This window comes from Miniopterus schreibersii (genome assembly GCF_964146895.1).
Source record: "Miniopterus schreibersii genome assembly, chromosome: 9".
NCBI lineage: Eukaryota > Metazoa > Chordata > Mammalia > Chiroptera > Miniopteridae > Miniopterus > Miniopterus schreibersii.
Genome location: NC_138118.1, coordinates 1,631,719 through 1,657,665, shown reverse-complemented (window position 1 = coordinate 1,657,665; position 25,947 = coordinate 1,631,719). Strand labels below are relative to the sequence as shown.

Here is a 25,947-nt window from a genome sequence, read left to right as displayed (position 1 = left end):
TATCCAGTGCCCGCCCTGGCCGGGGCTGCCCAGTGGTTAGAGCTCCCTGGGGCTTCCGTCGCCGGGCGCCCCACACTGGGGGGGCTCAAGCAACAGAAATGCCTCCTCTCCACTTTAGAGGGTGAAGGGGGGTGGCCACAGGGCAGACGGAAAGCCTGGCCTGCCAGCTAACGTATGGCCGGTCCCGGGTGACGGTGACAGACTGGAGGCCACGGGGACACACACGTCGGGTAGGCCCCAGTGGGCGAGGGTCTGGCCCTGAAGGTGGCCGATGGGCCCTCTTCTCCCCCTGCCCCCAACACCCTGCCCTAAAGTTTAAAATTACTGTTCCAGGATTCTCTGTCCTTCCTGCCCTGTCCCCATGACCCCAGAGCCCCTCGGGGAATACTGGCAGCCTTTCCCTCTCGAAAATCTTATGTGCAAGCCGAGCCCGCGGGCGTCCGCAGCTGCGGCTCTGAATTATTTAAGGGCTGTTTCCTTAGGAGTGTAGTTACGGTCGGACCCGAGCGTGTGCATCCGGGGCTATTCCAGCAGCCCAGGCGCCGGGGCAGAAAGCCCAACCCAGCCCCGGGGACTGTGCTGCGGGGGGTTTGATGTTTTATAAGTTTCACCCAAGGGCATTTTTTCAATTGCTTCTCAGAGAGAGAGAGACAGACAGACGGACAGACAGACATCAACGTGAGAGAGACACATTGATCGGTTGCCTCCTGCACGCACCTGAAGCGGGGCCAGGGATCGAACCCGCCACCCAGGTATGTGCCCTTGACCAGGAACCAAACCCTCGACCCTTCAGTGCGCGGGCCGGCGGTCTAACCACTGGGCGCCACTGGCCAGGGCTCCCCTGCTGGCTTCAACGTCAGGTGGAAGGGAGCGTGGCCCAGGTGTGAGGGGACTGTCATCACCGTGACTGGCAGCGGGGCTCCCAGTGTCCTGGAGAGGACACCGGGGCCGGGGGTGTTGGGGTGTGATGTGTGCTCCCTGGCAGCCCCCGCGGCGTCTCGTCAGCATCTTCGTGACTCTGAGATGTGACCCTCGGAGACAGCGTCCGTCCCTCCTCCCGCTGGGTTTTTAGAAAGAAGCAAAACTGACTCCCGCTGCCCGCAGGCTTCCAGGCAGGGCCTTTACGAGGTCGTCCCAGACACGGTCTGTCCGGCATCTGTCCCTTTGTGCCCACGGCCCTTCTCTCCTTAGTCAGCTGCTGCTAGTTTTCGTAAGACTCTGGTCACTCAGCCTAGCGGTCGTTTCCCAAGCCCCGGACCAACGGGTCGGGGAAGAGCGGCGGGGCGGGCGCGCTGCGTCTGCGCTGGGCACCCGGGCACCGCCCGCAAGCAGCCCTCCGAACAGCCTTTGTTCTTGGATCTGATAAGAGATAGTCCCCCCCATGTTGGAGGCGGCTCACATTTAATTAAGGAGCGGCCGGCCTTTCGTAGGCTGCCGCCTGGAGGTGCCCACGGCCCCCAAGCCAAACGCGGAGTCCCCTGGGGGGATGTGCCAATCTTTCCTTATTTCCTCCGCTGAGCCCCAGCCCTCTTTGAATGCAATTATGGGGACAAATAACACGGCTTAGCACCCCCTCCCCTGTGGGACAGCCAGAGCTCTGCTGATAAAACCAGTTGTGTGAGCAATCATTAAACGAGAAATCCAATATTTAACTAAATTTAATCGTCTGCTGCCCCGGTGCCTTTCTGAGGGGGTGGGATTGCAGGGCAGGGGACAGGCTATTCGTATGCAGGGCATGGATCTGGGGGCCATTAGCCCACAGCGTTCCCCCCACCGCCGCGGCTCCCGGGCCCGGGAATGGCAGATAGGTGTTTTGGTGGCAGGTCTGCGTTCATGTTAACTCCAGGCCGGCTTAATATTAACAACATGCCACCCGATTGTGACATTTCTCCCTCGGGGTCAGCACTGGAGATGGCTGGGTGAGGGCAGCGAATTCAAATGCACACGTGCGGAGAGAGGGGCACAGTCTGAAACTGAGAGGCTCCGTCCAACCTTTCGTTGGGAAATCACCTCCGGGACTGGTGTGGGACTTAGTGGTGTCGCTCACGTGGAAACCGGCGGCTTCAGGCCCTGACCAGCGTTGCTCGGTGGTTAGAGCGTCGGCCCGCGCGCTGAAGGCTCACGGGTTTGATTCCGGGCCAAGGGCATGTACCTGGGTTGCAGGTTAGATCCTCGGCCCTGGTTGGGGCGTGTGCAGGAGGCAGCCAGTTGAAGTGCCTCTCTCCTATCGATGTCTCTCTCTCTCTCTCTTTCTCCCTCCCCCTCCCACTCTCTCTTAAAAAAAACCCAAAAAACAATGGAAAAATATCTTCAGGTGAGAATTAACAACAATAACAAAACAAAACAAAACATGGCTTCCAGCCCAACCAGCGTGGCTCAGTGGTTGAGTGTCGCCCATGAACCAAGAGGTCTCCGGTTCGATTCCCAGTCGGGGCACATTCCCGAGTTGCAGGCTCCACCTCCAGCAGGGGGCGTGCAGGAGGCAGCCGATCAATGACTCTCTCTCATCATGGACGTTTCTCTCTCTCCCTCTCTCTGAAATCAATAAAAACATTTAAAAAAACAAACCAAAAAATGTGGCTTCGATAAATAGTGGCTGAGTCTGAATGTCTTTTTTCTCTCTCTCTCTTTCAGAACTGTTTGACCTGGAAACAAATGAACATGTACAGAAGGCTGTCAACGACCGACAGATGCCGAAAGTAGAATATAGGCAGGTCAAGATCGACGACTACAGTAAGTGCTGGGTCTTTCCCTTTGAAAGGAAAAGCAAACGTCTGCTCTGAAATGGCCCCCTAGTCTCTCACACCCTGTTCCCTACTGAGGTACTTTCTCCATAGAAAGATGCTCTGGAGAGCACAGGGGTGTTCTGGTATAGAGAACCCTGTCGGTAAGGTTTTATATTCCAAGGAAATGTGCCAGAGGAAGTCTAGCCCGGCCACATGGATGGCATCCTTGACTGGTTCAAACTTCCACACTGAATCTGGGGTCCAGGTATTCAGATCCAAACTTATGGGAACCCTCAAATTAACTGGATATGCATTTTTGTGCTGTCTTTTTTATAAGGAGGAACCAAAAGGCAAGAAAACAAGACAATTTTAGGTTGCTAGTGGAGGATGGATGGATGATGGATGGATGGATGGAGAGAGATGAATGGATGGATGGTGGATGAATGGATGCTGGATGAATAGATGGATGGATGGTGGATTGATGGAAGGATGAATGTTGGATGGGTGGATGGATGGATGGATGGATGTTGGATGGATAGATGGATGGATGGATGGATGGATGATGGATGGATGGATGGATGATGGATGGATGGATGATGGATGGATGGATGGATGGATGATGGATGGATGGATGGACGGATGGATGGATGATGGATGGATGGATGATGGATGGATGGATGGGTAGATGATAGATGGATGAATGCTGGATGAATAGATGTTGGATGGATGGATGGATGGATGATGGATGGATGGATGGACGGATGGATGATGGATGGATGGATGATGGATGGATGGGTAGATGATAGATGGATGAATGCTGGATGAATAGATGTTGGATGGATGGGTGGATGGATGATGGATGGATGGATGGGTAGATGATAGATGGATGAATGCTGGATGAATAGATGTTGGATGGATGGGTGAATGGATGGACGGATGGGTGGATGGATGGATACACAAGCAAGCAACTTCCACATGTTTGTTCTGATCCCTCTGCACCTTCTGTGTCTGTCTATAGACCCCAGGACAGGCCCGATAACTTGTAGAGCCCAGCGCAGAATGAAAATATGGTGCTTCACTCACAGTTTGTTACGACAGCAGAGCATTAAGCCCACAGAAGGCCCTTAGGTGGGGCCCCATGTGCCTGCACAGGTTACACGCTGGGAAGCCAGGCAGGTGGACCTCCAGGGCCAGACTTCAGATTCCTGGCTCACCCCTGCCCACCAGCCAGCGAGTTTTCCAGGACCGTCCTTCACAGTTTCTCGCATCTGCTGCTTCCTACGGTGCCTTTGAGGACAGGTGGCATTCCTTGCTGAGGCACCTCCTCACCTAAACCCAGGGCCCCCTTCTCCAACCCAGTCTGCACACCGCTGTCCCAGGGGCATTTCCCAAACCCCAGGTCACGAAAGCATGATGCCACCCCTCCTCCAAAAGGGCAGGAAAAGACCTTCAGAAGCCACTTTCCAACCTTCCCCTCCTGCCACATGGGCTTTCTTTCCAGTCTGGGGTTTTGCTCGACAGGCAAATGGGTGTGAAGAAGCCACAGAAAAACTGAAAGATGTCGCTCCACAGACCTGCTATTGTTCCGTGTGTTGTGTTTTTTCACCTGAGGCCGCGGCTTTCCTTGAGTCACCCGCCTTCTGGAAAGGCCCAGGAGCCGCAGGCTGCCAGTCCTGGCTGAGGCCTGCCCCTGGGCTTATCGTAGGTGGCAGGGAGCAGCCCGGGCCATGTTTTATGGATATTTCGGTGATAAAGTCTGAGCCTGCCTGGCTGCAGGTCCCCAGGCCATTGATCCAATTTGCAAGCCATTAACATTCAGAATCAGGAAGGAGGCCCTGGTCAGAGCAGGCTCCCCCGCCTGGGATGGATGGATGGATGGGGGTGGGGGGAGGGGGGAGCCTGTATTATTAATTCTACTGGGAAAGCTACTAATTCCTATTTAATTGCTAATCCGGGTTGTAGTTAACATTGATAAACAATTTCTGTCTTGGGTGGAAAGGTTTGGGGGACGACAGAAGAAACTAGTGAGGAAAATTCCCCCCACCTCCACCTCCGTCACTGGATATCACACTGCCAAGGACCAGATCTGGTGGCCTTGGGCTGCACCACCTCCCGTGTCTGTGTGTGTGTGTGTGTGTGTGTGTGTGTGTGTGTGTGTGTGAGAGAGAGAGAGAGAGAGAGAGAGGGAGGGAGGGAGGGAGTCCGCAGGCAGGCAGGCCTGCACCAGCCTGCAAACTGTAAGGTGAGCAGAGCCCCCTCACTTTGCACAGAGGGTCCCCAGGGCTCTGGAAGGCTCACTGCCTGCCCCTCCATCTTCATTGTCCCCCTTGGCTCCCCAGGTCCCTCCCCCACTAAATTGCACTTGCAGCCTCCCTGGGGGGGGGGGTTGGGGGGTTCATTTCTCCCTGCCTGGACCCCTCTGTTAGCAAGCTCTGCCACATCCAGGCTTTCCTGTTTGCAAGACTGAATTAAGCTTCCAATGGAGAAACTGAGCCTCAAAGATGTTGGGGTGGCTTGCCCGAGGCCACACAGGGGGCCCACGTCGCGAGATGAAAATCGGGGCCCTGCCCTTCCTCCCCAGCCGTGGGGCCCTTAACCCGCTGCTGTGTTCCGCCTGCCAGGCCTGCCCGTCCAGATCCTCAAGCCAGCGACCTTCAGCGAGACCACGCACTACCCGCTGCTCCTGGTGGTGTGAGTACTCCGGCCTCTTCCTTCCCGGGTGCTAGCTGGGGACCCGGTGACACCGCGATAGACGAACGTCGATCTTAAGAAAATGACGAGAGGGAGAGAGGACGTTGCCGAGTGAAAACTTGGGTTCGCCGTCGGCCAGCGTCAGGCTCTTTCCGTAATGCTCAGTGACTGTTGGGGGGTTTGCCGGGGGAGAGACGTACCCGGCGTGTTGAGAGGTGAAAGCAGATTTATTGAAAACCACCCGGGTGCAGGCTCATCGGGCAGTCGCCACCCCGAGGAGGCAGAGGCTGTTTTTTACAGGACTTAGTGGGACGGGAGGGGGCGTGGGAGTGGGCAGCTGGGCAAGGAATCAGTCTGGTCGGTTCTTTCCGTGTCCTTTCCGTGGTTCCTGGAGGCAGGTACAGGTGTTCTCACTCGTCGCTTGTGGTCTGGCAGGGGCTTGCGGTCACTTTGTGGTTTGGAGGTCGCCACGTTCCTGCCTCTGGGACTGCTGGTACCAAGACGGGAGTTTTGGACTCGGGTTGCCAGGGACCTTATAGTGACCCCGGTCATCAAAGGACAGAGGGCTCTGTGTCCCCTCAGGACAGTTTGTCACAGAGCAAGTGGGCCTGCAGATACCCCCCCCCACACAGACACACTCTCACCCCTCACCGGCCCCCCCATCCTTAGCAGAAAGCCCAGCTGTGATCACTGCAGCAGCTGTCACCCCCGTGGAGGGAGAACCAGCAGCGCCCGGCTCTCCAGGTGGGGCCCCCCCCTCTGTTGCTGTGCTGGGCGGGAGGCTGGACCAGGCGCTGGCCTTTGCTCCTGTCCCCACCAAAGGAAAGCGGTTTAGACGCCACCCCGCGCCCACCAGTGTGCGAGGAGTTGCCAGGCTCCCAGGTCTGCATTTAAAAGGCCCTGTTTGCAGCTCCTGCCCATTTCCGTGGTGTAAATGCTGGGCCTCCGCGCTGTCAGCCAGCAGGAGGTGTCCCCACATGGGGGGCGGGAAGACACGGGGAGGGCTCGGGTGGCACCCTGGCTCACGGAGCCGGCTGCCTGGCTTTCCAGGAGACACAGATGAGACGGGCCACCCAGGTGGGCACGAATGGTTGCTTCTGAGTTCACCAGAAAGAGAGAATTTCTTCAGACCAGTTTCTGCTAGAGCAGCAAGCCCGTCCTTGCCGCTCGGGTGCCGGGAACTGGGGGGCAGGGGCGCACCCTGAGACCCAGGACCAGGCGGAAGGGAAGAGCCGTTCACCGTGGGGAAGGCGACCACAGGGACAGGGGGAGGGTTTCTGTAAAGTTTCTCTCCCAAGCGCAGGCCCTTTGGTGACTCCAGCCTGTGCTTCGAGTGGCCCTCTGAGCACTCACATTCGTCATCACCCCCAGGGGCGGAGACGCTGCTGCTCCCCTTCCCTGGGCGACGAACCCCAGGCGGGGTTGGGGGGGGTGGGCGCGGAGTGGGCCGGAGGCAGCCCGGGCTGGCGGCCCCTCCCGGTGGGGTCCCAGCGCCCGCGTCTCTCTCCCAGGGATGGCGCCCCGGGCAGCCAGAGCGTGGCGGAGAAGTTCGCGGTGACCTGGGAGACGGTGCTGGTGAGCAGCCACGGCGCCGTGGTGCTGAAGTGCGACGGCCGGGGCAGCGGCTTCCAAGGCACGAAGCTGCTCCACGAAGTGAGGCGGCGGCTGGGCCTCCTGGAGGACAGAGACCAGCTGGAGGCCCTGCGGTGAGAGCCCGCGCTGGGCACCCTGCGGGCAGCGGGGGCAGGCGGGGGGGGGGGGGGGCAGCGTTTTCTCCGGCCCCGCAGAGACCCTCTCCGGCGTCTTTCTGGTCAGTGCACACGTTTTTCAGGCAAAAGAGTCCCCAGCGAGTGTGTCCCCAGCAGTGGCCTCCCGCACCCTCACGTGGTTCTCGGGCGGCTGGGTCGCCTGTGGGTTTCATCGATGAGGCCGGGGGCGGGGGCTGGCAGGCCTCAACCGGCACCGCACACGTCTCCGCCTCCCTTCGCAAGGAGGAGAGAGAGAGGCGAGTGAGGGTGGACCCGCGGCACGGTCACCAGGACAGAACAGGACCCGGGCACGTCCGGGTGGCCCGTCTGAGAGCCTCCTGGCCCTGGGAGCAGCACTGTTCTGGCATCGCCCCCCACGCGCCTGCCTCCGAGTCAGCCAGCCCAGCGGAGAGGCACAGGGTAGAGGGCGGCTTAGCACCAGGGCACAGACTCTCACAGTTACTACTGAGTTCTGTTGTTGCCCAAGAGAAAAAGACCTCGAGCCCCTGTGACAGCTGTGCCTGGCTGCACCTGGACACACCTGGCTGCACCTGGACACACCTGGCTGCACCTGGCCATACCTGACCTCACCTGGCTGCACCTGGACACACCTGGCTGCACCTGGACACACCTGGCTGCACCTGGACACACCTGGCTGCACCTGGCCATACCTGACCTCACCTGGCTGCACCTGGACACACCTGGCTGCACCTGATCTCACCTGGCTGCACCTGGCCATACCTGACCTCACCTGGCCACACCTGGCTGCACCTGGTCATACCTGACCTCACCTGGCTGCACCTGGCTGCACCTGGTCATACCTGGCCACACCTGACCACCCGCTCACCGGATGGAAGCCGAGTTTCATGGACGTCCCGTGCAGGGGCGGCCGTGCTAACAAATGGACCCCGAGAAACCCACACAGCCCAACCCACAGACTCACATGCTCAAAATGACAAGAAGGGCCAGGGAAACACAAAAAGCAGAGACCCCAATAACCACCTTGACCGTGAACGTGGAGTGTGGTGCGGGACCCTGGGCTCGGGTGGAGGTCGCACCCATTGCCCGGATGGAGAAGCGTTGGTTGACCGAAGGGCCGTAAGCCTGGCTGGCATCTCACCTCTCTGGCTGCCGGGCCTGCATGCTTGGCAGGTTTAAAAGATTTCCCCTCACTGACTTTTCAGACATTTCCTCCCTCGTTTTAAAAAGGCGGCGGCACATGGTGTGCGCTGAGTCGGTGATTTTGAGTCGGCTGGTGAGGGGACGGATGCGGCTCTCCTCCAGGGACCGGTGGGCTGGCGGGAGAGAGCCAGGCAGTGTGTCCAGAGCCCTGTGACTGTGACACAGTCGATCCAGAGGAGGGAGACATTTCTGCGCACCCGACAGTCCAGGACAGTGTATCTGAGAGGTGCTTTCCCCTGGATGTCAACAGCGCACATGCACACTGGCAGACGCGCTCTAACGATAAGGAACGATGTCGGCGCTGGGAGTCCAGAGGGATGGCCGGCCTCAGGGCTGCTGGTCTGAGACCCAGCAATGCCGCCGGAGACCCAGGCCCCCAGCCGACCGCAGCGGCCTCATCCTGGGCTGGTTGTCCTCATGTGCACAGCACGGCTGCCGGGAGCAGGTCATTGCACGCTGCTCCGTTCACCACTAGCAGGTTAAGAAGGGAACCGCTTCCAGAAACTTCCAGAAAGGAGGGGAAGAGCTGCCCAGAAGCACCCGGCACAGCTCTCCCTGCATCTCCTGCCCCCTCCAGAGCCCAGAACCCGCAAGGGACATGTGGACAGGCACCCCGAGGCGAGTGGGTCCACCGTGGGCCTGGGCGGAGGGAGGAAGGTGGACAACACACTGAGGCTCTGTCGGGAAGGAAGACCAGCAGGTGGACACCGGGCCAGCAGCCAGCAGCGTCCACCACAGAAGGCGTCTCAGGCTGGGCTTGGCAGCGACGGGGGGCTCGGCCAGCCGCCGTGGGGGCCTGCCCTGCAGGGTGGACGGCAGTCTCCCTGCCTCGCTGCCCCTCCTGCTTCCTGCCTTTCCACCCGCCCGCTGGTTCTCCTGCTCTGCCCCCTCCCCGTGGAGCGCGGAAGCCTCTCCGGTCACCTGAGGACACGGCGTCCTCCGGCCGCTTGGCCGCCCCTAGCCGCTCCCTCTGCGCTGGGGGCTGAGGGGGCCACGGCCGTGTCACACTCAAGGTGTTTTCCGACCATGAGGAGTTGATTTGCCTTCTGTTAGAAAACAAAGCAGGACCTGCTCTGGGAAAACAACAGGACAAGCCCACTGGCCGAGGTCAGCCACGGCCCCGGCCAGCATGCAGGCGCTGAGGGGGCTGGGGCCCTAGTGGTTCGAGCCCAAGAAAACTCTGCTGAGCTCTGGGCAGGACCCGGGTCTGCGTGTTCACACATCAGAGAGAAATCAGTTTCGGTTTTTTATCAGTTTGAGATACCCTGAGGCCAGCCCGGCGCCCCCGTTCCCCGAAGCTCCCGGCCCCCCATCACCTCCACCTCATGCTTTCGTCCTGGAGCCCATGGTGGCACTTTTTATGGCAGGCGACACGCGCAGAGTCCCCTCACAGGCCGAGCCACCCTGCCAGGGAAGGGGACGGCGTGCGAGCGGGTGGGACGGGCACAGCCTGCAGACACGCAGCGCCCGGAGCCCAGGCCACAGAGCCAACAGCCACCGGGAGGGGCTCCTGGGGGCCAAGACCTCACCCCCACGGGTGGGCAGGGCTTTGCCAGGCAGAAAATGGGAGGTGCCCAATCCCGACAGAACATACTGAGAGCGAAGGCCGGGGGCTGTGCCAGGCACAGCGTGGGTGGGCCGTGGAGGGGCAGCGGGTGAAAGTCAACTAGGACGGGGCTGGAGACACTCCCACGGTAATTTGGGGAGCAGTGGATAAAGGAAGCACAAGGCAGGAGCCCCTCCCGGGAGCTGGGGACCAAGGACACCTCCGGTAGGGTGGGAGCCCGGCTCCCCGGCTCCCAGCCCTGTGGCACTGAACCGGAGCACCCATTGTCCCTGGTGACCCAGGAGCCCCTCGCAGCGTCTGGGGTGGTTGGGAGCCTCATGGTCTGAGAGGAGGGCAGGGCCCCCAGCAGGGCCCCCAGCCCCGGGACTGCCATGGCTGCTCTGCACTCGTGGCCAAACTTACGCACCTGGGTGCCCTCCGGAGACGTGCGCGGACTGCCTGGGCACCAGCTAGATTCATGCGATGAACACGTGTCAGGATGCCAGTCGCTCCTTGGGTTAAACGGGTCCCCATGCTGGAGACGGCCCTGGGCCCCGGGGACGCAGACCCACCGTGCTGGGCACTAACCCTCCTCTCGGCTCCGCAGGACTATGCTGAAGGAGCAGTACATCGACAAGACGCGGGTGGGAGTGTTTGGGAAGGTGAGCCACCGTCTCCTGTCTGATCTCCCCTCCCCACCCTCCCCACCCCTCCCCAGGCCTGGCCCTGGGTTACTGGGAATGTCTCTGGTCTGCTGATGTGAGAGGTTATTATTATTATTATTATTATTAATTATTAGAGCCAGGGAGAGGAGGGGGGGGGAGAGAGAAACGTCCTGTGAGAGACACATCGCGTGGTTGCCTCCTGCCTGCGCCCCGGCCCGGGCCAGGGTCAGCCCTGCAACCCAGGTACGTGCCCTTCTTGACCGGGAATCCAACCCGAGACCCTTTGGTACGTGAGCCGAAGCTCTAACCACGGAGAACACCGGCCAGGGCACGAGCAATTATTATTATTTTTTTTTTAGGAGCAAGAGGGTGGAGCTGTGGCCTCTCCCCAGGTGTCCTGGGAGCCGGGGGAAGGGACAGCTACCAGCTGCCGTCCGCGGATTCTGTCCTACAGACGGCAGACCACCCCGTAGTTTCCACCGACAATAAAATCATTTGGCAGGAACCAAAAAGCTCTTTTATTGTCATTAAGACAAGATATTCCTGTCCTATCGGAGAAACTCTATTACTTATCCTGGGATAAACTTACACATCTGTGTCGTAAACAGTTCATTCTGGGGCGAGGCAGGCGGGGCACGGGCTTCACACAGAGTCTCCAGCAGGGATGTGGGTTCTCAGCACCCCACCCAGCACCCACATGCTCACACACCCAAACTCACACGCTCACACACAGAAATGCACACGCACAGACACACACACACAGACTCACACACACAGACTCACACGCACAGACACACACAGACTCACACACACAGACACACACACACAGACTCACACGCACACACACACACAGACTCACACACAGACCCACACACAACCCTCCGTGACCTGCAGTCGCACTTCCAATCCATGCTCCTGTCACCTTCCCGTCCCTCAAAACTGGGGCCCAAAGAGGCCAAGACTTGCATCAGGTAACGTTGAGTCAGGAAGCTATTTGCTTTTCACTTTTTACCTCCCTGAAAAAACTGCGTAAGTTGAAATGCTGTCGTAGGCAGCCACGGGAAAAGGGCCGCCTGGGCCGCCGGCTCGCCCGAGGCTGTTTCCGCGGCCGAGTTGCTGCCTTCCCCCCGCTTAGCCGCCTCTCTCCCCCAGGACTACGGCGGGTACCTGAGCACGCACATCCTCCCGGCCAAGGGCGAGAACCAAGGCCCCGTCTTCACCTGCGGCTCCGCGCTCTCGCCAATAACCGACTTCCAGCTCTACGGTAGGCAACGCTCCTGGCTGCGCACAGCCAGGCCTCGGACCCCACTGCATCCCTCCCACCGTGACCTCCCCCCGGGCCCCCGCCGTGACCCTCACTGCCTCCCCCCCGCCGTGACCCCCACTCCCTCCCCCCACCCGTGACCCCCACTGCCTCCCCCCACCCGTGACCCCCACTGCCTCCCCCCCACCGTGACCCCCACTGCCTCCCTGCCCCCGCCGTGACCCCCACTGCCTTCCCCCCTCCATGACCCCCACTCCCTCCCCCCCGCCGTGACACCCACTGCCTTCCCCCCTGCAATGAAATGGGCGTCCTGTTACCTTAGGATTCAGACTAAATGGGTTTTGCTTAATTAAGTTTCACCTTCCTGCCTGGAACCCTGTCCTCAACACTAACATGTTTAGATGTCGCCATGGTACCATCGATTTCTATATAAAGACCCAAGAGGTGGCGTTTGGTTTTTTAAAGACAAATGTTTACCGGATAAGAACAAGTGAGCCCTTCCTGCCACACCCCACCCCTCCCGACCTGGGGGCGTCCCCGAGTCCAGGCTCCACACAGAGGGGTGACCCTCTCTCCCTCTGCTTGTCTCCACCAGCGTCTGCATTTTCTGAGAGGTACTTGGGCCTCCACGGACTTGACAACAGAGCCTATGAGGTAGGTCCGGGCACAGCTGCCACTTGGCCAAACTGGAAATTTAGTGAAGTCTTTGTCTCTTGCCCAAGTCCCTCTCTCCCTCCTCTCCCACCTCTGGCCCAACCTGAACCCACACTCCCTCCCAGCCTACTGCTCCAGTCCTCTCCTCCCCATCGGGAAGACCTCCTGATCCCCCTTCTACTGTCTGTGAAAGAGGGTGACTGTGACCCCCTTGGGTTGGTGTCACTCCCCATCCTGGAACTTGGGGGACAAAAAATAAAGTGGGAATGTCTTTGATGGAGGAGTCTGTCCCGTGGTCCCTAGATGTTGGGCGTAGGTGCCTGGCTCCCCTGTCGCCAAGGCTGGCTCTGCTTTGGGGGAATAAGCTATTGCTCGGGGTACAGAAAACCCCTGTGGTGCATCCTGCTAAGTCACAGCCGTTCCGTGGCTCAGTGTGGACATCACACGTGGCACTCCTTCACCTGGGTGTGGCGAGGAGGCCAGAGTTGTGCTGCAGGGCAGGACGGTGGCCCCAAGGTTGAAACTTTAGCAACAGCAATGGAACTGAACCCCCTGGTAATCCTCCAATGTCATCGTCCCTGAGGCTTTCTCCATTCCTGTCTTCCCTCCCCTCCCTGTTTTTTTTTGTTTGTTAATGCTCATTTGAGTATATTTTTTCCATTAATTCTTAGAGAGAGTGAAAGGGAGGGAGGCGGAGAGAGAGAAACGTCGATGTGAGAGAAACACATCAATTGGTTGCCTCCTGCACACATCTCAACAGGGGCCAGGCTCAAACCTGCAACCCAGGTACATGCCCTTGACCGGGAATCGAACCCAAGACCCTTTGGTGTGCCGGCCGATGCTCTAAACTCTGAGCCACACCTGCCAGGGCTTCCACCCCCTCCTCTTCATCAAAGGGGTTCACGGGAAGGAAGCTGAGGCCCCTGAAAGCTGCTGTGGGTTTCATCAGATAGAAGGCCCCAGTTCTCCAGAACTCTGCTTCCAAGACTCTGCCCTGAATTCTCAGGTGTCTCCATACATGCCCCCTCACCCCACCCTGCAGTGTGGCCACTAACTCTGTCCCCTTGCCCCTGCAGATGACCAAGGTGGCCCATCGGGTGTCAGCGCTGGAGGGACAGCAGTTTCTGATCATCCACGCGACGGCCGATGGTGAGAACCAAAGACAGCGACTCACTGCGAATCCAGTGAAAGCAACATCCCCAGTGGTGTTATGGGTTTGGACAAACACTTTCCTCTTCTTTTTTTCCAACAGAAAAAATCCATTTCCAGCACACGGCAGAGCTCATTACACAGCTAATCAAGGCAAAGGCTAATTACAGCTTACAGGTACAGTACCACACACCTGCTGGGTCTCGCACCTGGAGAGCAGATGCCCTTCCCACCAAGAAGGAGCTGATGGTGGTCAGTGCAGCCCAGTTTCGCCGCCGATGCACCTGTGCATGGTCCTCGGACATGGCCAGGAGCATCCCACAGACAAATTAGCCAGGCTTATTTTTCCTACTAGTTGTGATAGTTCAGTCCTGCACACAGGCTGTGTTTAAACGCCTTTAAACCTCCCCTTCCCTCCCACCTCCACCCTGTGCAATGAGCAAGGCCAGCAAACAGCCACACCCATCAGTGGGGTCGGGGTGTCCCTGGCATGTGAAGATGGGGCTGCCATCCCAGCGTTGACGAGAGCAGTGTTAGAGGGTCCCAAGTCTTCTCCCACCAGCCACCCTCTGAACAACAGCACGTGTTCCCTAAATACCAGCCAGGGGCTCCAGAGTCACCTGTGGCTGAGCAGTCATTAGAGAATCCCCCCAGAACCACACCCTCAGCCCCCTCACTAGCATCCAGTTCCCACTCACAGCCCAAGCCCAGGCTTTTTCCAGCAATGCACACGCTGCTCTGGAAACTTCTTCCATCTCCTTCCTGACCTCTGGGTCCTTCGGTAAAACAGGCGTGACCCTGATGCATTTTGGGGTCCAGGGATAAATGGGAGATTTCCTCAGCACCCTGTCCCTCAGAGGGCACCTCGAGCTGACCTCCACCTGCCTCCATTCCCCAGCTCCCAGCACCCCTGCATCCCTGTCCTGCAGAGGGTCACATGCGGGCTGGGCCACTCAGGGAGAGCTTCCTGCTCAGGTGTTTGGCTCAGGTGTTGATGCCTGGGGAAGGACTTGGTTAATGCTGTGTGTGTGCTTCCTTCTGAAATGCTCAGATCCTAGTAGACTTGACAGGTGTCTTGGCGGTTATCGCCATGGCAGATGGAAGATAGGTCTCTGTGGGCTAACGTGGGCCACTCCCCTAGACAGAGGCTGTGAAATCAGCAAGGTGCTGAGCAGCACACATTCCAGATCCCACTCAGGTCAGTGAGAGGGACCCATGAGCAATGTCCTACCTGCAAAGCCCCACCTGCAGGCACAGCAAACACCTTAGCAGGTACTCAGTGAATTTGTAAGTGATCAGCTCCAGGTGAGGGCACAGCACGGGGGACTGAGGACATAGGTCAGGAGGAGACATACCTCCTATTTTTCTTTCATTTCTGATCTATTCCTCGTGTACGATTTGCCATTTAACAGACATATAATAGCTCCATGGCATCGTTAATCAATACTCTAAAATAAATGGAAGGCCATCCTTCAAAGACAAGGGGAAGGCACAGTTCAAAAGGCAGGAGGAAGCCCGGCGTCATGGAAAGAAGGGGGGCTTCCGGGTCCCTTAGACTTGTCTTTGAATCCAGCCGGGACAAGTACCTTCCTGTGGAAATGGCAGCGCCCCTAGGGGACGGGAGGTGTCATTACACCTGGCAATAGAAAGCTACCATCCTGTTAGCGCTCCCTGCAGTAGGGGCCTTGTACTGCTTCCCAAGGATTAGGCGCTTAGGTCCCACAGAACTTTAGGAGCTAGTTTCTATTCTGGGGGTCATTTCCACAGCCAGAAACTCACCTGTTCACGGCAGCACGGGGAGTGAGCCAGGATGCCAGGGCAGGTGGCACCCAGGAGAGTAGCAAGTATCCACACTCACGTGGGTGATTAGAGCTCAGATTCTGGCCGCTTCTGCGGGAGCCACGGTCCCTGCAGGCCTGAGTCCCCGCGCATGGATTCATGCTGCAGATTAAAAACTGTGTGGTCCCCTGAGCAAAGTGTCTCCTTAGTCCAGGACAGTGTCCCCTACGCCAGTGGCCCCTGCGCGCGGCTGAGCCTCCGGGTGGAAAGGCGCTGGGATCCCGTAGGAATTTCCCTTGGCAGGTTCATGCGGGCCCGGCTGTGTGAGGCTCCGCATCTCGCATGCACCCCGAGGTCGGGCACCCCAATCATTACTTCCCGCCTTCCTTGCAGATCTACCCGGACGAAAGCCATTACTTCCACAGCGCCCCCCTCAGGCAGCACCTGTACCACGCCATCATCAACTTCTTCGTGGAATGTTTCAGGGTGCAGGACAAACCCCCGGCAGCCCCCCCGAGGGAGGAAGAGGAAGACTGAGCGCCCCGCAGCCCCAGCACAGCCTGGCTCTCCCTGGGCGAGTGTCGGAGGACTGGGGGACCCCCCCCTCCCTGTCCCGCCGGCGCTGGGGCGGGGCAGGGGGGGCAGGGCAGGGCAGGGAGCGTTCCCCTAACATAGCATGAAGGAATTTTGGCTTCAGAAGCCAGCTCCTTCCCGGGCAGAGATGCCTCCTGGCTTGCAGGGAGCCTGGCACCGACCCTCGCAGCATGCCCCCTGCTGGCCACAGCGACAGGTGCATCCCACGCCCGCCCCCAGGAGCCCAGGGGGCGCTGTGGCGAGGAGCTGGCCCCTGCGCGCTGCCCGCGGTCCCCGCGGCTGCCCCGAGACCAGCCGCGTCTGGAGCGCAGCGCCCCCTGCCGGCGGCGCCCGTCCCGTCCGCCCGACGCGACCAGGCCGCGGGAACGACCAGAGCACAATTATTGTAACGGTCGGCTCGCTCCTTCCTTTCGCCCGGAGGCTCGACTTTGTCTGGGGCTGATGCAGAGTCTCGCTGTAGCTACGCGAATGGTTCACCTTATGGGATTGATTCGTATTTTTCTATGGTTTTTACCTGACTGCGGTCGCGGGGTGGTTTTTTTGTTTTTTCCCTCTGTGCTCGTTTGGTTTGTTGGGTTTTGTCCGTTACCCTCGGTTTTCTTTCCGTTTTCTCCCGCCGGCGTGTAAGCTTCCCACCTGTCTGGATGGAGAAGCGGGCCTGGAGTAACTAACCGCTCCCTCCTCGAGGTTAGACTTCAGGGGCTTTAGACGGAGGGGAAAACGCATCCAATGCTATTTACTAAAACAGGGAAGTCCGTGAATAAAAGCTCTCTCCCGCCCAGCTGCATTAGGGTTCGGCTTAGATCCTCACTGTCCGTTTACCTGTGTCCTACACCCACCCCTTTCCTCCCTGGTAAGTTGTCAAGTCCGTTCCGATGCCATTTAGTAACAAAAAAACACCATAAAAAGGCCAAGTGTCAACTCCACCCCAGGTCTGTCCCATGTGCTCAGGGGACGGGAGCCCTTGGGGAAAGTGTGGGCCTGTGTCCCCGGCCTGGCAACGCTTGGTGCCTCCCCCCACCTGCAAGCAGCCACGTGGATGCTGTGAGGCCCCAGGACCAGCCGCTGCCATGGGTGCCCCTGTGTGTTTCATTTTGTTGTATATAAACACGGGCATGTGCGTCAGGTGCTGCGCTGTGTCCCCGGCCCCTCCCACGGGTCCCGTCCTGTGTCACCTGCATGCGGCCTCTGGCTGGTCTGCACCCCACAAGTGCTAGTGTGGACTCTGTCACTCACCCCCATCCCTTCGAAGCTCGTTAACAGCCTGAGTGTCAGCCCTGACGCTCGGGGCTCCTACGTCATCAGCAGAGAGGGGACGTCCATGTCGCTTTGGTGTTCGGGGTGAGGGTGTCATTGGCACGAGTTGGGTGGCTCCGTTGGGAAGTCTCCAGCACAGGATTTTTTAGAGGTGCCAGGTCGCCGTTATGGAGAGGAACGAGGTGCTGGCCTGGGGACTGCTGGGACGGCCACGTGGTCACGCTTCTGCTGTTGTGTGGGTCTGCCGGGGACACCGGCTCTGGCCACTAGGTCCGATGGGAAGGGCGTGAGGACGTGGCGTGGCGCGTGTGCTCATCCATGGAATAAAACATTATTTTACCACGCAGAGACCTCTGTGCTTGCTTACCCTCCAGCATGTTGCCTTGGAGGGCGTGGGGACCATCAGGAGGTCTTCGAGGTGCCCACTGAGCCCTGCCCGAGATGGTGCCCATGCCCCAGAGCCTGCGGGCAGCAAGCAGACGGTCCCCGAGGCACCAACAGGGCTGATCATAGACAGGCAGGACCAGTCAGACCTGCAATTCCAGATCAGTCAGAAAAAGTGAGTGAGTTTCATCTGGGAAGCTCTGGGGTGAGCATAGGTGTCCCCTGCACTAGAGTAAAACTGTCCTCCCTCGAGGCCACCACGTTGCCACTACAGTAAACCCTCAATTTTGTGGACCTCGATTTAACGGACTTCGAATTTAACAGACTTTTCCAGACCGTATGTCATACATGAAAACCGACACCCCATTAATTTTAAAATGCTTTTAACTAAGATTTGCTTATAATTAAATTAACAGGTTATTTTTGTGTGTGTGTTATTAACTCATTGCTATGTTTAACACGTTTTAGCAAATAGGCTGTATGTTGGAAGAAACACTGCAGTGATTCGCCCACGTAAATGCGTATCACATACCTACAACTACAGTCTGCACATTTAAGTCCAAGAGTCTCCGCTCGTAAACAGTGTTCAAGGAATGATCAGCACGTGGTCACACCACGTGGGGCATGCTAACTGCTTCTGTTGTCACATGGGGTGACTTTCTGCAGGAGTTTTAAGGTGGCCGATGTTCCCCCGTGTGCTCAACCACACCTACCACTAAGCCACGCCCGAGCCACCACTAAGCCACGCCCGAGCCACGTGCATTGTTTGCGCACGTGACTGGTGAATGCACCCGGTTACTTAGTAGACCTCCTCAGTATCAATTTAAAATGACAGTGACACAAATAGAAAACTTCCCTGTGGAATTAAACTTTTCATACACAGTTTTAATCACATAAACGTGTCTACGTAAGTAGAAACAGGTTAACCAATGTGTCGATTTTTTAACATACACATTCAGAAAACCCACTTTATTATATCACGGACTTTCAGCTTGAACGACACCCCCCCCCCAAAATTAGCTTGTTATATCAAGACTTTACAAACGCCGGCCCCTGCAGGGAATCCGTTCATGTCCAGTTCACGCAGTAAGTCTGAGAGCCCAGCCGGGAAAGCAGGGGGATCGATGAGATGAATCCAAAGCCCTGAGCGAGGGCACCTCAGAGAAACGAGATCGGTGCCGTCACCCCAGCTGGGTCAGCTGCACCGTCTCCCCCGCCTAGACCAGAATCAATACGCAGGGCTGGGTGCTGGTCCCGAGAGGCCAGTTCCCTTTTGCAAACCACAAGCTCCAAAACAGCCGTCACTGTCTGAAGTCTGTCCCCACCGCACCCCCCACCGCCCAGATAGGGGATCCAAAGGCCCAAGAAGGCACGGGAGTCCCCCACGATCCCACGGGAAGCAGGGCGGCCCCATGTCCGTTCCCCCTGCCCCGGCTGTGTCTTCTCATGCTGGGCTCTGACGCCTGGGCCACCTGGGTCTAGACTGTCTCCTGGGTCTAGACTGTCTCCACGTCTCCAGCACGGGGCCCCCAGCACAGCCTGGCCGACGTGGAGCCGGGCTGGCTGGCACTGGGCCTCAGGGTCTAGGTTCTGAACAACTGGCAAAGCTACAGTGTTTCCAGTTCATGCCTCTTTTCCAGGAGATCCCTCCGGGACCCAGCTGACCGGCGTGAGTGCAGGGAGGGGCACGGGAACAGGGGCCCGGGCCAGCCTCCCCTCCAGACCCACGGCCCTCAAACTTTGGTCCAAGGCATAGTTCCAACTAGCTCTTTGTAAAAGTAGACGCTGAGCCCCAAGACACCACCACACACGCGCGAGCCCGCGCTCGGGCAGTGCCACGCTGGATTCCACGGCCACGGCCGGGCTCGCCTGCTCCGGCCCTGCAGAGCCTGCGCTGTCACTGAGGATAAGCTTCGGCCCCCAACTATTCAGAATCCTGATCATTTCTGAACCCAGAAACAATTTCTGATCCTAAGAGGCCGGCGTGGCTCAGTGGTTGAGCGTCAACCTATGAACCAGGAGGTCACGGTTTCATTCCGGGTCAGGGCACAGGCCCGGGTTGTGGGCTCGATCCCCAGCAGGGGGCGTTCAGGAGGCAGCCGGTAGATGTTTCTCATCAGTGATGTTTCTCTCTCCCTCTCCCTTCCTCTCTCTGAAATAAATAAAAAATAAATTTAAAAAAATAATACAGACGAGGTCCCTGGGTGGCAGCACTTCAGACGGCAGGGGGAGGGTCTGCCCGCGTCAGCACATTCGCCGGGCCAGCTCAGCTCCGAGGCGGCCTCCACCGTCTCTGCACAACCCCTCCTCCCTCCCTGAGCTCCCTTTACGTCTAAACGAGGGGCTCGCTCTCTACAGGAGGAAAGACGCTCCCAGAACCGACTCTTCTCAGAGGCTTCCCGTTTCCCGCGGGCCAGGGCCCAAACCCCTTACACAAAACCTGTAGCGCCCGCAATCCCCAGTCCCTAATATTGGCAAATATATCTCGTTAGTGCCCCTGCACACGCCGGCCTGCACATGCCCCACGCCTGCCTGTTGCACTCACACGCACACACGTGCACACTCACACACGTGCACGCATGGACGCACAGTAACGCACGTGGACACACACTGACACATGCACACATGGGGACACGTGCACACACATGTACACATACACGTGCACGCATGGGGACATGTGCACACACATACACATACACATGCATGCATGGGGACACGTGCACGCACACATACACATGCATGCAGGGGGACACGTGCACGCACACGTACACATACACATGCACGCACAGGCACGTGCTTACTGACACTCCCGCGCGTGGACATGTTACTTTCCCCTCAGCCTACAGCAGCGCTCCTCTCTGGCCCCTGGGAGGCTACCTCTTTTTGGGGGGCTGTCCCATGCACTGTAGGGTGCCCCGCAGCTCACCGCCCTCCGTTTACCAGATGCCAGTAGCAAAGCCAGTGGCTCCCCCAGGGCGCTGCCCCCTCACTGGCACCGTGACTGCTGGTTATGCAGGACAACCAGGTGTCTGTGCCGGGGTGTCCACTCACCCCCAAATTAATGTAATATTACTATGTTAATAATAGTAACGGCTGGGCAAAAGGCAGGTGACTGGGTCTCCATTCAGCCTAAAGTTAATACCATATTACTCTATTAATAACTCCTCAGTGGGCGCTCGCTGTCCCGGGCACGGCTTTGAGCCTCAAAGGTGGAGTAACACGCGTCATGGGCACACAATCAGCGCATTTAACCCACCGCAGCCCAGGACGTGGAGACCAGGAAACCAGGGGCCAGGCCACCGGGGGAGAGCGGCCCCCGCCGAGCCGAGCCGCGCCCTGAGGGGCTCCACCTGGGCCCCGCGGAGCTCACCCACGTCCGGTGGCCAGCGGCCTGGCGTGACCACCGTGCGTTTGAATGACGGGCGGGTGCTGGTTTGGGCTTTGCTGGTGGGTTCGTTCTGACGGGAGAGCGGGGCAGTGCCTCCCGCCCGGGGGCCTGGAGAGGCGAGCGGCTCCCTCCCGGGGGCGCGGAGGCGGGGAAACAGGTGGGCGGCAGGGGCCGGCTCCCCAGCTCAGCGGGCACCAGGTGGCACTGTCACTGCCGTGATCCCTCCAGGGGGTCTGGGGCCACCTGGCAGCGCAGGGGCCACGCCTGTGCCCTGGCGGTCACCGTGGCTGTAGCCGGGTGGAGAAAGGCTCCTAAGGGAGGGGCCCCCACGTGTCTGGGTGGCAGGCACCGAGGGCGGCTAGGCCCAGGAAGTACTGAGCCCGGTGTCTGTGCTGGGCCGTGACTCCCGGGTGCCGTGGGAGACGCTCGCAGAAGGGGGTCGCCCTAAATGAAGATCATGCCATTCAAGAGACCCCACTTCTACCCAAAGCCTGAGGAAGCCGGGACACCTGGGACACCCGCTGTCGTTGCTGCACCTGGCTCTCACGGCCACACTTCTTTTTTTTCTTTTTCTTTTTTTAATATATCTTTATTGATTTTAGAGAGAGGAAAGGAGAGGGAGAGAGAGATAGAAACATCAATGATGAGAGAGTCATCGATCGGCTGCAGCCCACAACCCGGGCATGTGCCCTGACCGGGAATCGAACCCTGATCACCTGGATCCTAGGTCGACGCTTTAACCACTGAGCCACGCCCGGCCGGGCACGGCCACACTTCTTCATGGGCAAGACGGCTTTTTTCACATAAATATCTCTGGTGTGTTCATATAGAGACACGGCAAATTCACGGATGGGTAGAGAAATGCACCCGGCCACGCCTCCAAACGCCGCCTCTGACCACGACGGTTGGAGTTCCGTGGCCCGGATGACATCAGCGGATCAGCAACCTTCACACGGAAAAACCCGCATTCTCTGCAAGTCAGAGCGATCACTCTCTGAGTGAGATGCTCCTCTGAGGAGTCACCCACGGGGCTGGACCTCTGTGAGCACCTGGGCGCTGTGTCCAAAAGAAAACCGTTAGCAGCCTTGACCTGCAGGGTGGGCGGGAGGGAGGGGTGTGCGGGGTGTTCCGTGTGTGAAGGGCACTCACGCCCATGCCTGGGCCCCCGCCGGCCGCTGTGGCGCCTCTGGTAGGGGAGCAGGAGCAGAAGCGGGGGGGGGGGGGCGGCAGGTGAGTCTGAGCTCAGGAGCTGAACCACCTGAGCCCCTGCACAGCAGGGGCACCTGAGAGGCCTGTCAGTCCCACAGATCCCTGGATCTGGTCCTAAGACCTGGGGGTTTCCCGCTGGGGTGAAAACTCCCGTCCCGCGAGTGGAGATACGTCTGTGGGTCCCTGACGGGCCTCAGCACGGGGCCAGGGCAGCGAGGGGCAGTACCCAGCTGCCCCCGACCCCAGGCAGTTTCCTCCTGTCTGTCCAGCTGGAGGCTGTTAATTTTAGCAAAATTGCAAAATTCAGCTTAACAAGCCGGAGAGGCGGCCGAGATCAGGTCATTGGATCTGAGCCGCCAGCTGACGCTGATTTGACGGCTCCGGCGGCCAGACTCCAAGTGGCTCCGTGGGTCAGAGCGTCGTCCCGATGCACCAAGGTTGCAGGTTGGATCCCAGCCAGGGCACACACAAGGACCAACCAACGGACGCATCAGTAAGTGCAGCGAGTCCATGTTTCTCTCTCTCTCTCAAATCAATCAATACAATCTTTTCTTTAAAGTTTATTTGAGCCACACTGACGGCAATGCCCGGGAACAAGATCTCGGATCTCAGGAAATAAGTTTGCAGTTTCTTTTCTGCATTTGGAATGAGGGAGGGCTGTTAGGAAGTCACACGGAGGTGGGAGGAGGCAGGGCGGGGTTGGACCACAGAACAGTTAACGGGATGACGCTGTGCTCTCCCCGGAGTCTCACGGTTTATTTCAAAGGTGTGTTAACCTCGGTGCGGGGCTGGCTCAAGCAAAGGTAAGCCTGTTGGGAGGGACCTTACATGCCTGGGATGGGACTGCCTCCCACGACCTGCCCAGGGAAGGGTTTATGACCAGGCCGCTGCGAGGTCCCTGTTTCGCCCGAGTCTGCCACCTGCCGGGCCCTTTGAGGGCGGAGACATTTCCTGTAGCCCCGCGTCCCTCCCGCTGTGGGATTTTGCTGTGCTTTCTGGTTGCACCGTAGGGAATGTAAGTGCCCGGGAGTGATTGGAACCAGCTGACAAGTTAGGCGGTGCTGTCCGGCCCACCTGCTGTTTCTGAAGTTCACTCAGTTCAGCTTGTACTTGACCTGGCGCGGGTCAGGGCCGCGGCGGAGAGCCTGGCCCCGCACAGCAAGGTGGGGCCCTGAGCGGGGCCAGAGCAGGGTCTCAGCCGCCCCGGCGGGAGGTGGGCTGGAGGGTCCTGGCCCAGTTTTGGCCCCAGAGTTCCTGGCTGCTCTTTACGCCACCAGCAGAGGGCAGCAGAGGACAAGCTCTGGGCCTGTGCAGCCGGTTCCCCAACCAGGGCAGGTGCCGGGAGGCCCACAGAGCCGGAGGCAGCGTAAGGGAGCCTGGGGAGGGAAGTTAGGACACCCCTGGCTCCCGGTGCACGGAGGTGACACTGGTGCAGCTTCAAAGGACAGGGCTCTAGTGAAGGGCAGACAGAGGGGGCCACAGGGCTGAGGGCAGCGGTCCCGGAGGCTCACAGCTGCATCCAGGTCAGGCCGGGCGTGAATGCACCGCTGGGACACTGGGTGTCACCTGCAGGCGGCGCCCGCCCAGCTCTCCGTGTCATGCCAGCAGCCTCCGGCACCTGGGGCTGAAGCTTATGGATGAAAAAGGGAAGGTAATTTCACAGGTGATCTGGTCATTAAACTCCTACCGGGGCAGGAGCGCCCCAGGCCTGCAACTTCGTGAGTAAAAGGTCTGTCTTTGCCTCAAGCAAGGCCTGTCCATTGTTTCTGTGCATCTAGAAATGCCAGAAGTAATACCCTGGGAGGCACGCGCACCCCCAGGGGAGCTGTAAATTTAACTGTCCTGTAATCCCTCCCCTCCCTGCTTCCTCCCACCTTCCAGTAATCTTCCTATGTTTCCTCTTTCATATCAGATGCATACAAGAAGTGATGTAACTTTTATTCTCAGGAGCACCTGCGTTCTTGCTCCCTTTGCTCCCGGGCATGCTTTATGTGTTGTCAGTTTGGCTCAAATAAACTTTTTTTGCAGGTCGGGGGGAGGGGGTATAATTTTTAAGTTTTTTTTTCTCCTTTACAAACACACTGGAGAATCATGCAATGCTGCCAGCACTGGATGCAACCCTGGGCCACAAATCTGCACACTCCTTTGCAACTGGTCCCGTGATGGCAGAACTTTTCATCTCACCTTTGTTTACTATGACCCCCGCTTTATCTTCAAAATAAAGATAAACTCAAACTCTTATTAACAATTCTCTGCAGGTGTGGATGTTTCTTAGGCTGACAAGCTACCGCAAGAGGACAATCAGAGGCGCTGAGTCCCGGCTGGGCCTGGGCAACAGGTGGACCTGTGAAGACGACCAGCCAGCAGGTGGCAGCATCGAGTCAGGAGCTACCTGGCTGCCAGGATTATTCCAGAGGCTGCTTAGTTTCCTGAGCTTCAGGGATTCCCAAAGCAACTGTTGCTAATTTCCAAGAGCTGTTAAAATGAGCAATTTTGTAAATGTAGGAGGCTTGAGCAATTTAGCTGTGAACTGCTCAATCTGATACTATTGTAGCCAGACTCAGAAAATAACTTTGTTCCTTTTTATACACAACAGGGGAGACTTTCAAAGGCTCAAACAGCCCAGGACCCTGTTGCCTCGTGGTTAGAGCGTCAGCCAGAGCACCGAAGGGTCATCGGTTTGATTCCCGGTCAAGGGCAGACCCCACATATGCCTGAGTCGCAGGTTCGACCCCTGGATCAGGTAGGGATGTGTGCGGGAGGCAACCAATGGATGTGTGTGTGTGTGTGTGTGTGCTTCCTCCTCCCTTCCACTCTAAAAAAAAACAAAAACACCAATGGAGAAAGTCAGCAAGGATTAACAAAAGGAGGAGCTTAAAAGGAGACTTTTTTGAGGCTGTTTGTTAAAATGCAGGTAAGACCAGCAGGTGGTGGCCCTGAACGAAATTGAATTTTCAAGAGCCCAACAGGTAACTTCTCCCAGGAAATCCCCACAGCTCCCGGGCCAGGCAGGGGATGGAGAACAGGGAGGGTACCGTCCCCCCCCTTTCAAACAGAATGTGTGGCAGGTTCCTTGCCATTTGTGGAGGTGACTCCATGTGGTCCTGCATCGTCCCCCGTTGGGGGAGACACCTGAAGGAACGAGGTGCGGACTCTGCCCAACACCACAGCCCCACAAGCACACTGACGGTTCCCAGGCGTGGGGCTCATCCTGTTAACAATTTCTCATGCATGTGCCCCGGGAAACGTGTTCGAGTCATGTTGCGGGGGCTGTGCAATGAGAATCAGCTCCTGCGCAGATCACAAAGGTCACCAGTGTTTCAAAGTGGATGTTTTGGAAATTATGTTAGGAAGACAATCCAGAGTTTCAGGGACACACCTGTGACCACGGGGAGGCGAGAGCCACTCTGACCCCGTCTGGTCTTGAATCTACTCGCATCGGTGGCCCACCGGCGGCACCGGAGGAGCGCAGTGTGGGTCCTGGGCCAGCTCTGCGCCGGAGGCTCTGGGCCATAGGAGGCGGCCGGTCCGGAGGGCACGGTTCTGCCGCGGGGGCTGGGGGCAGTGACTGCCTATTACTTTGACTGTCCCTCCCAGAAATTATTCCCCAGGAGGAAAGTTCCTAGAAAATATTTTGCCTTGAAATTACTTAAAACTGATCCTGCTTGGTGGCAATCATGTACATTATGCAAAAAGATGGAGCACTCAGTT

The 25,947-nt window shown here is 58.3% G+C and overlaps 1 protein-coding gene across 5 annotated transcripts in view; it reads left to right on the top strand.

Moving 5' to 3' along the window:
* Window positions 1–18,063, top strand: part of DPP6 (dipeptidyl peptidase like 6) — a gene marked incomplete at its 5' end in the record, with an annotated part of 373,544 nt that extends 355,481 nt beyond the window's left edge. For all 5 annotated transcript variants that reach the window (XM_081148107.1, XM_081148109.1, XM_081148111.1 and 2 more), the window contains 9 exons: window positions 2,635–2,733; window positions 5,348–5,417; window positions 6,929–7,123; window positions 10,501–10,555; window positions 11,711–11,822; window positions 12,418–12,476; window positions 13,553–13,625; window positions 13,729–13,802; window positions 15,798–18,063. In XM_081148107.1, the coding sequence (XP_081004233.1) occupies window positions 2,635–2,733; window positions 5,348–5,417; window positions 6,929–7,123; window positions 10,501–10,555; window positions 11,711–11,822; window positions 12,418–12,476; window positions 13,553–13,625; window positions 13,729–13,802; window positions 15,798–15,941 (881 nt within the window). In that variant the 3' untranslated portion in view covers window positions 15,942–18,063. The remainder of the gene's footprint in view (window positions 1–2,634; window positions 2,734–5,347; window positions 5,418–6,928; window positions 7,124–10,500; window positions 10,556–11,710; window positions 11,823–12,417; window positions 12,477–13,552; window positions 13,626–13,728; window positions 13,803–15,797) is intronic.
* Window positions 18,064–25,947: the final 7,884 nt, after the last annotated feature.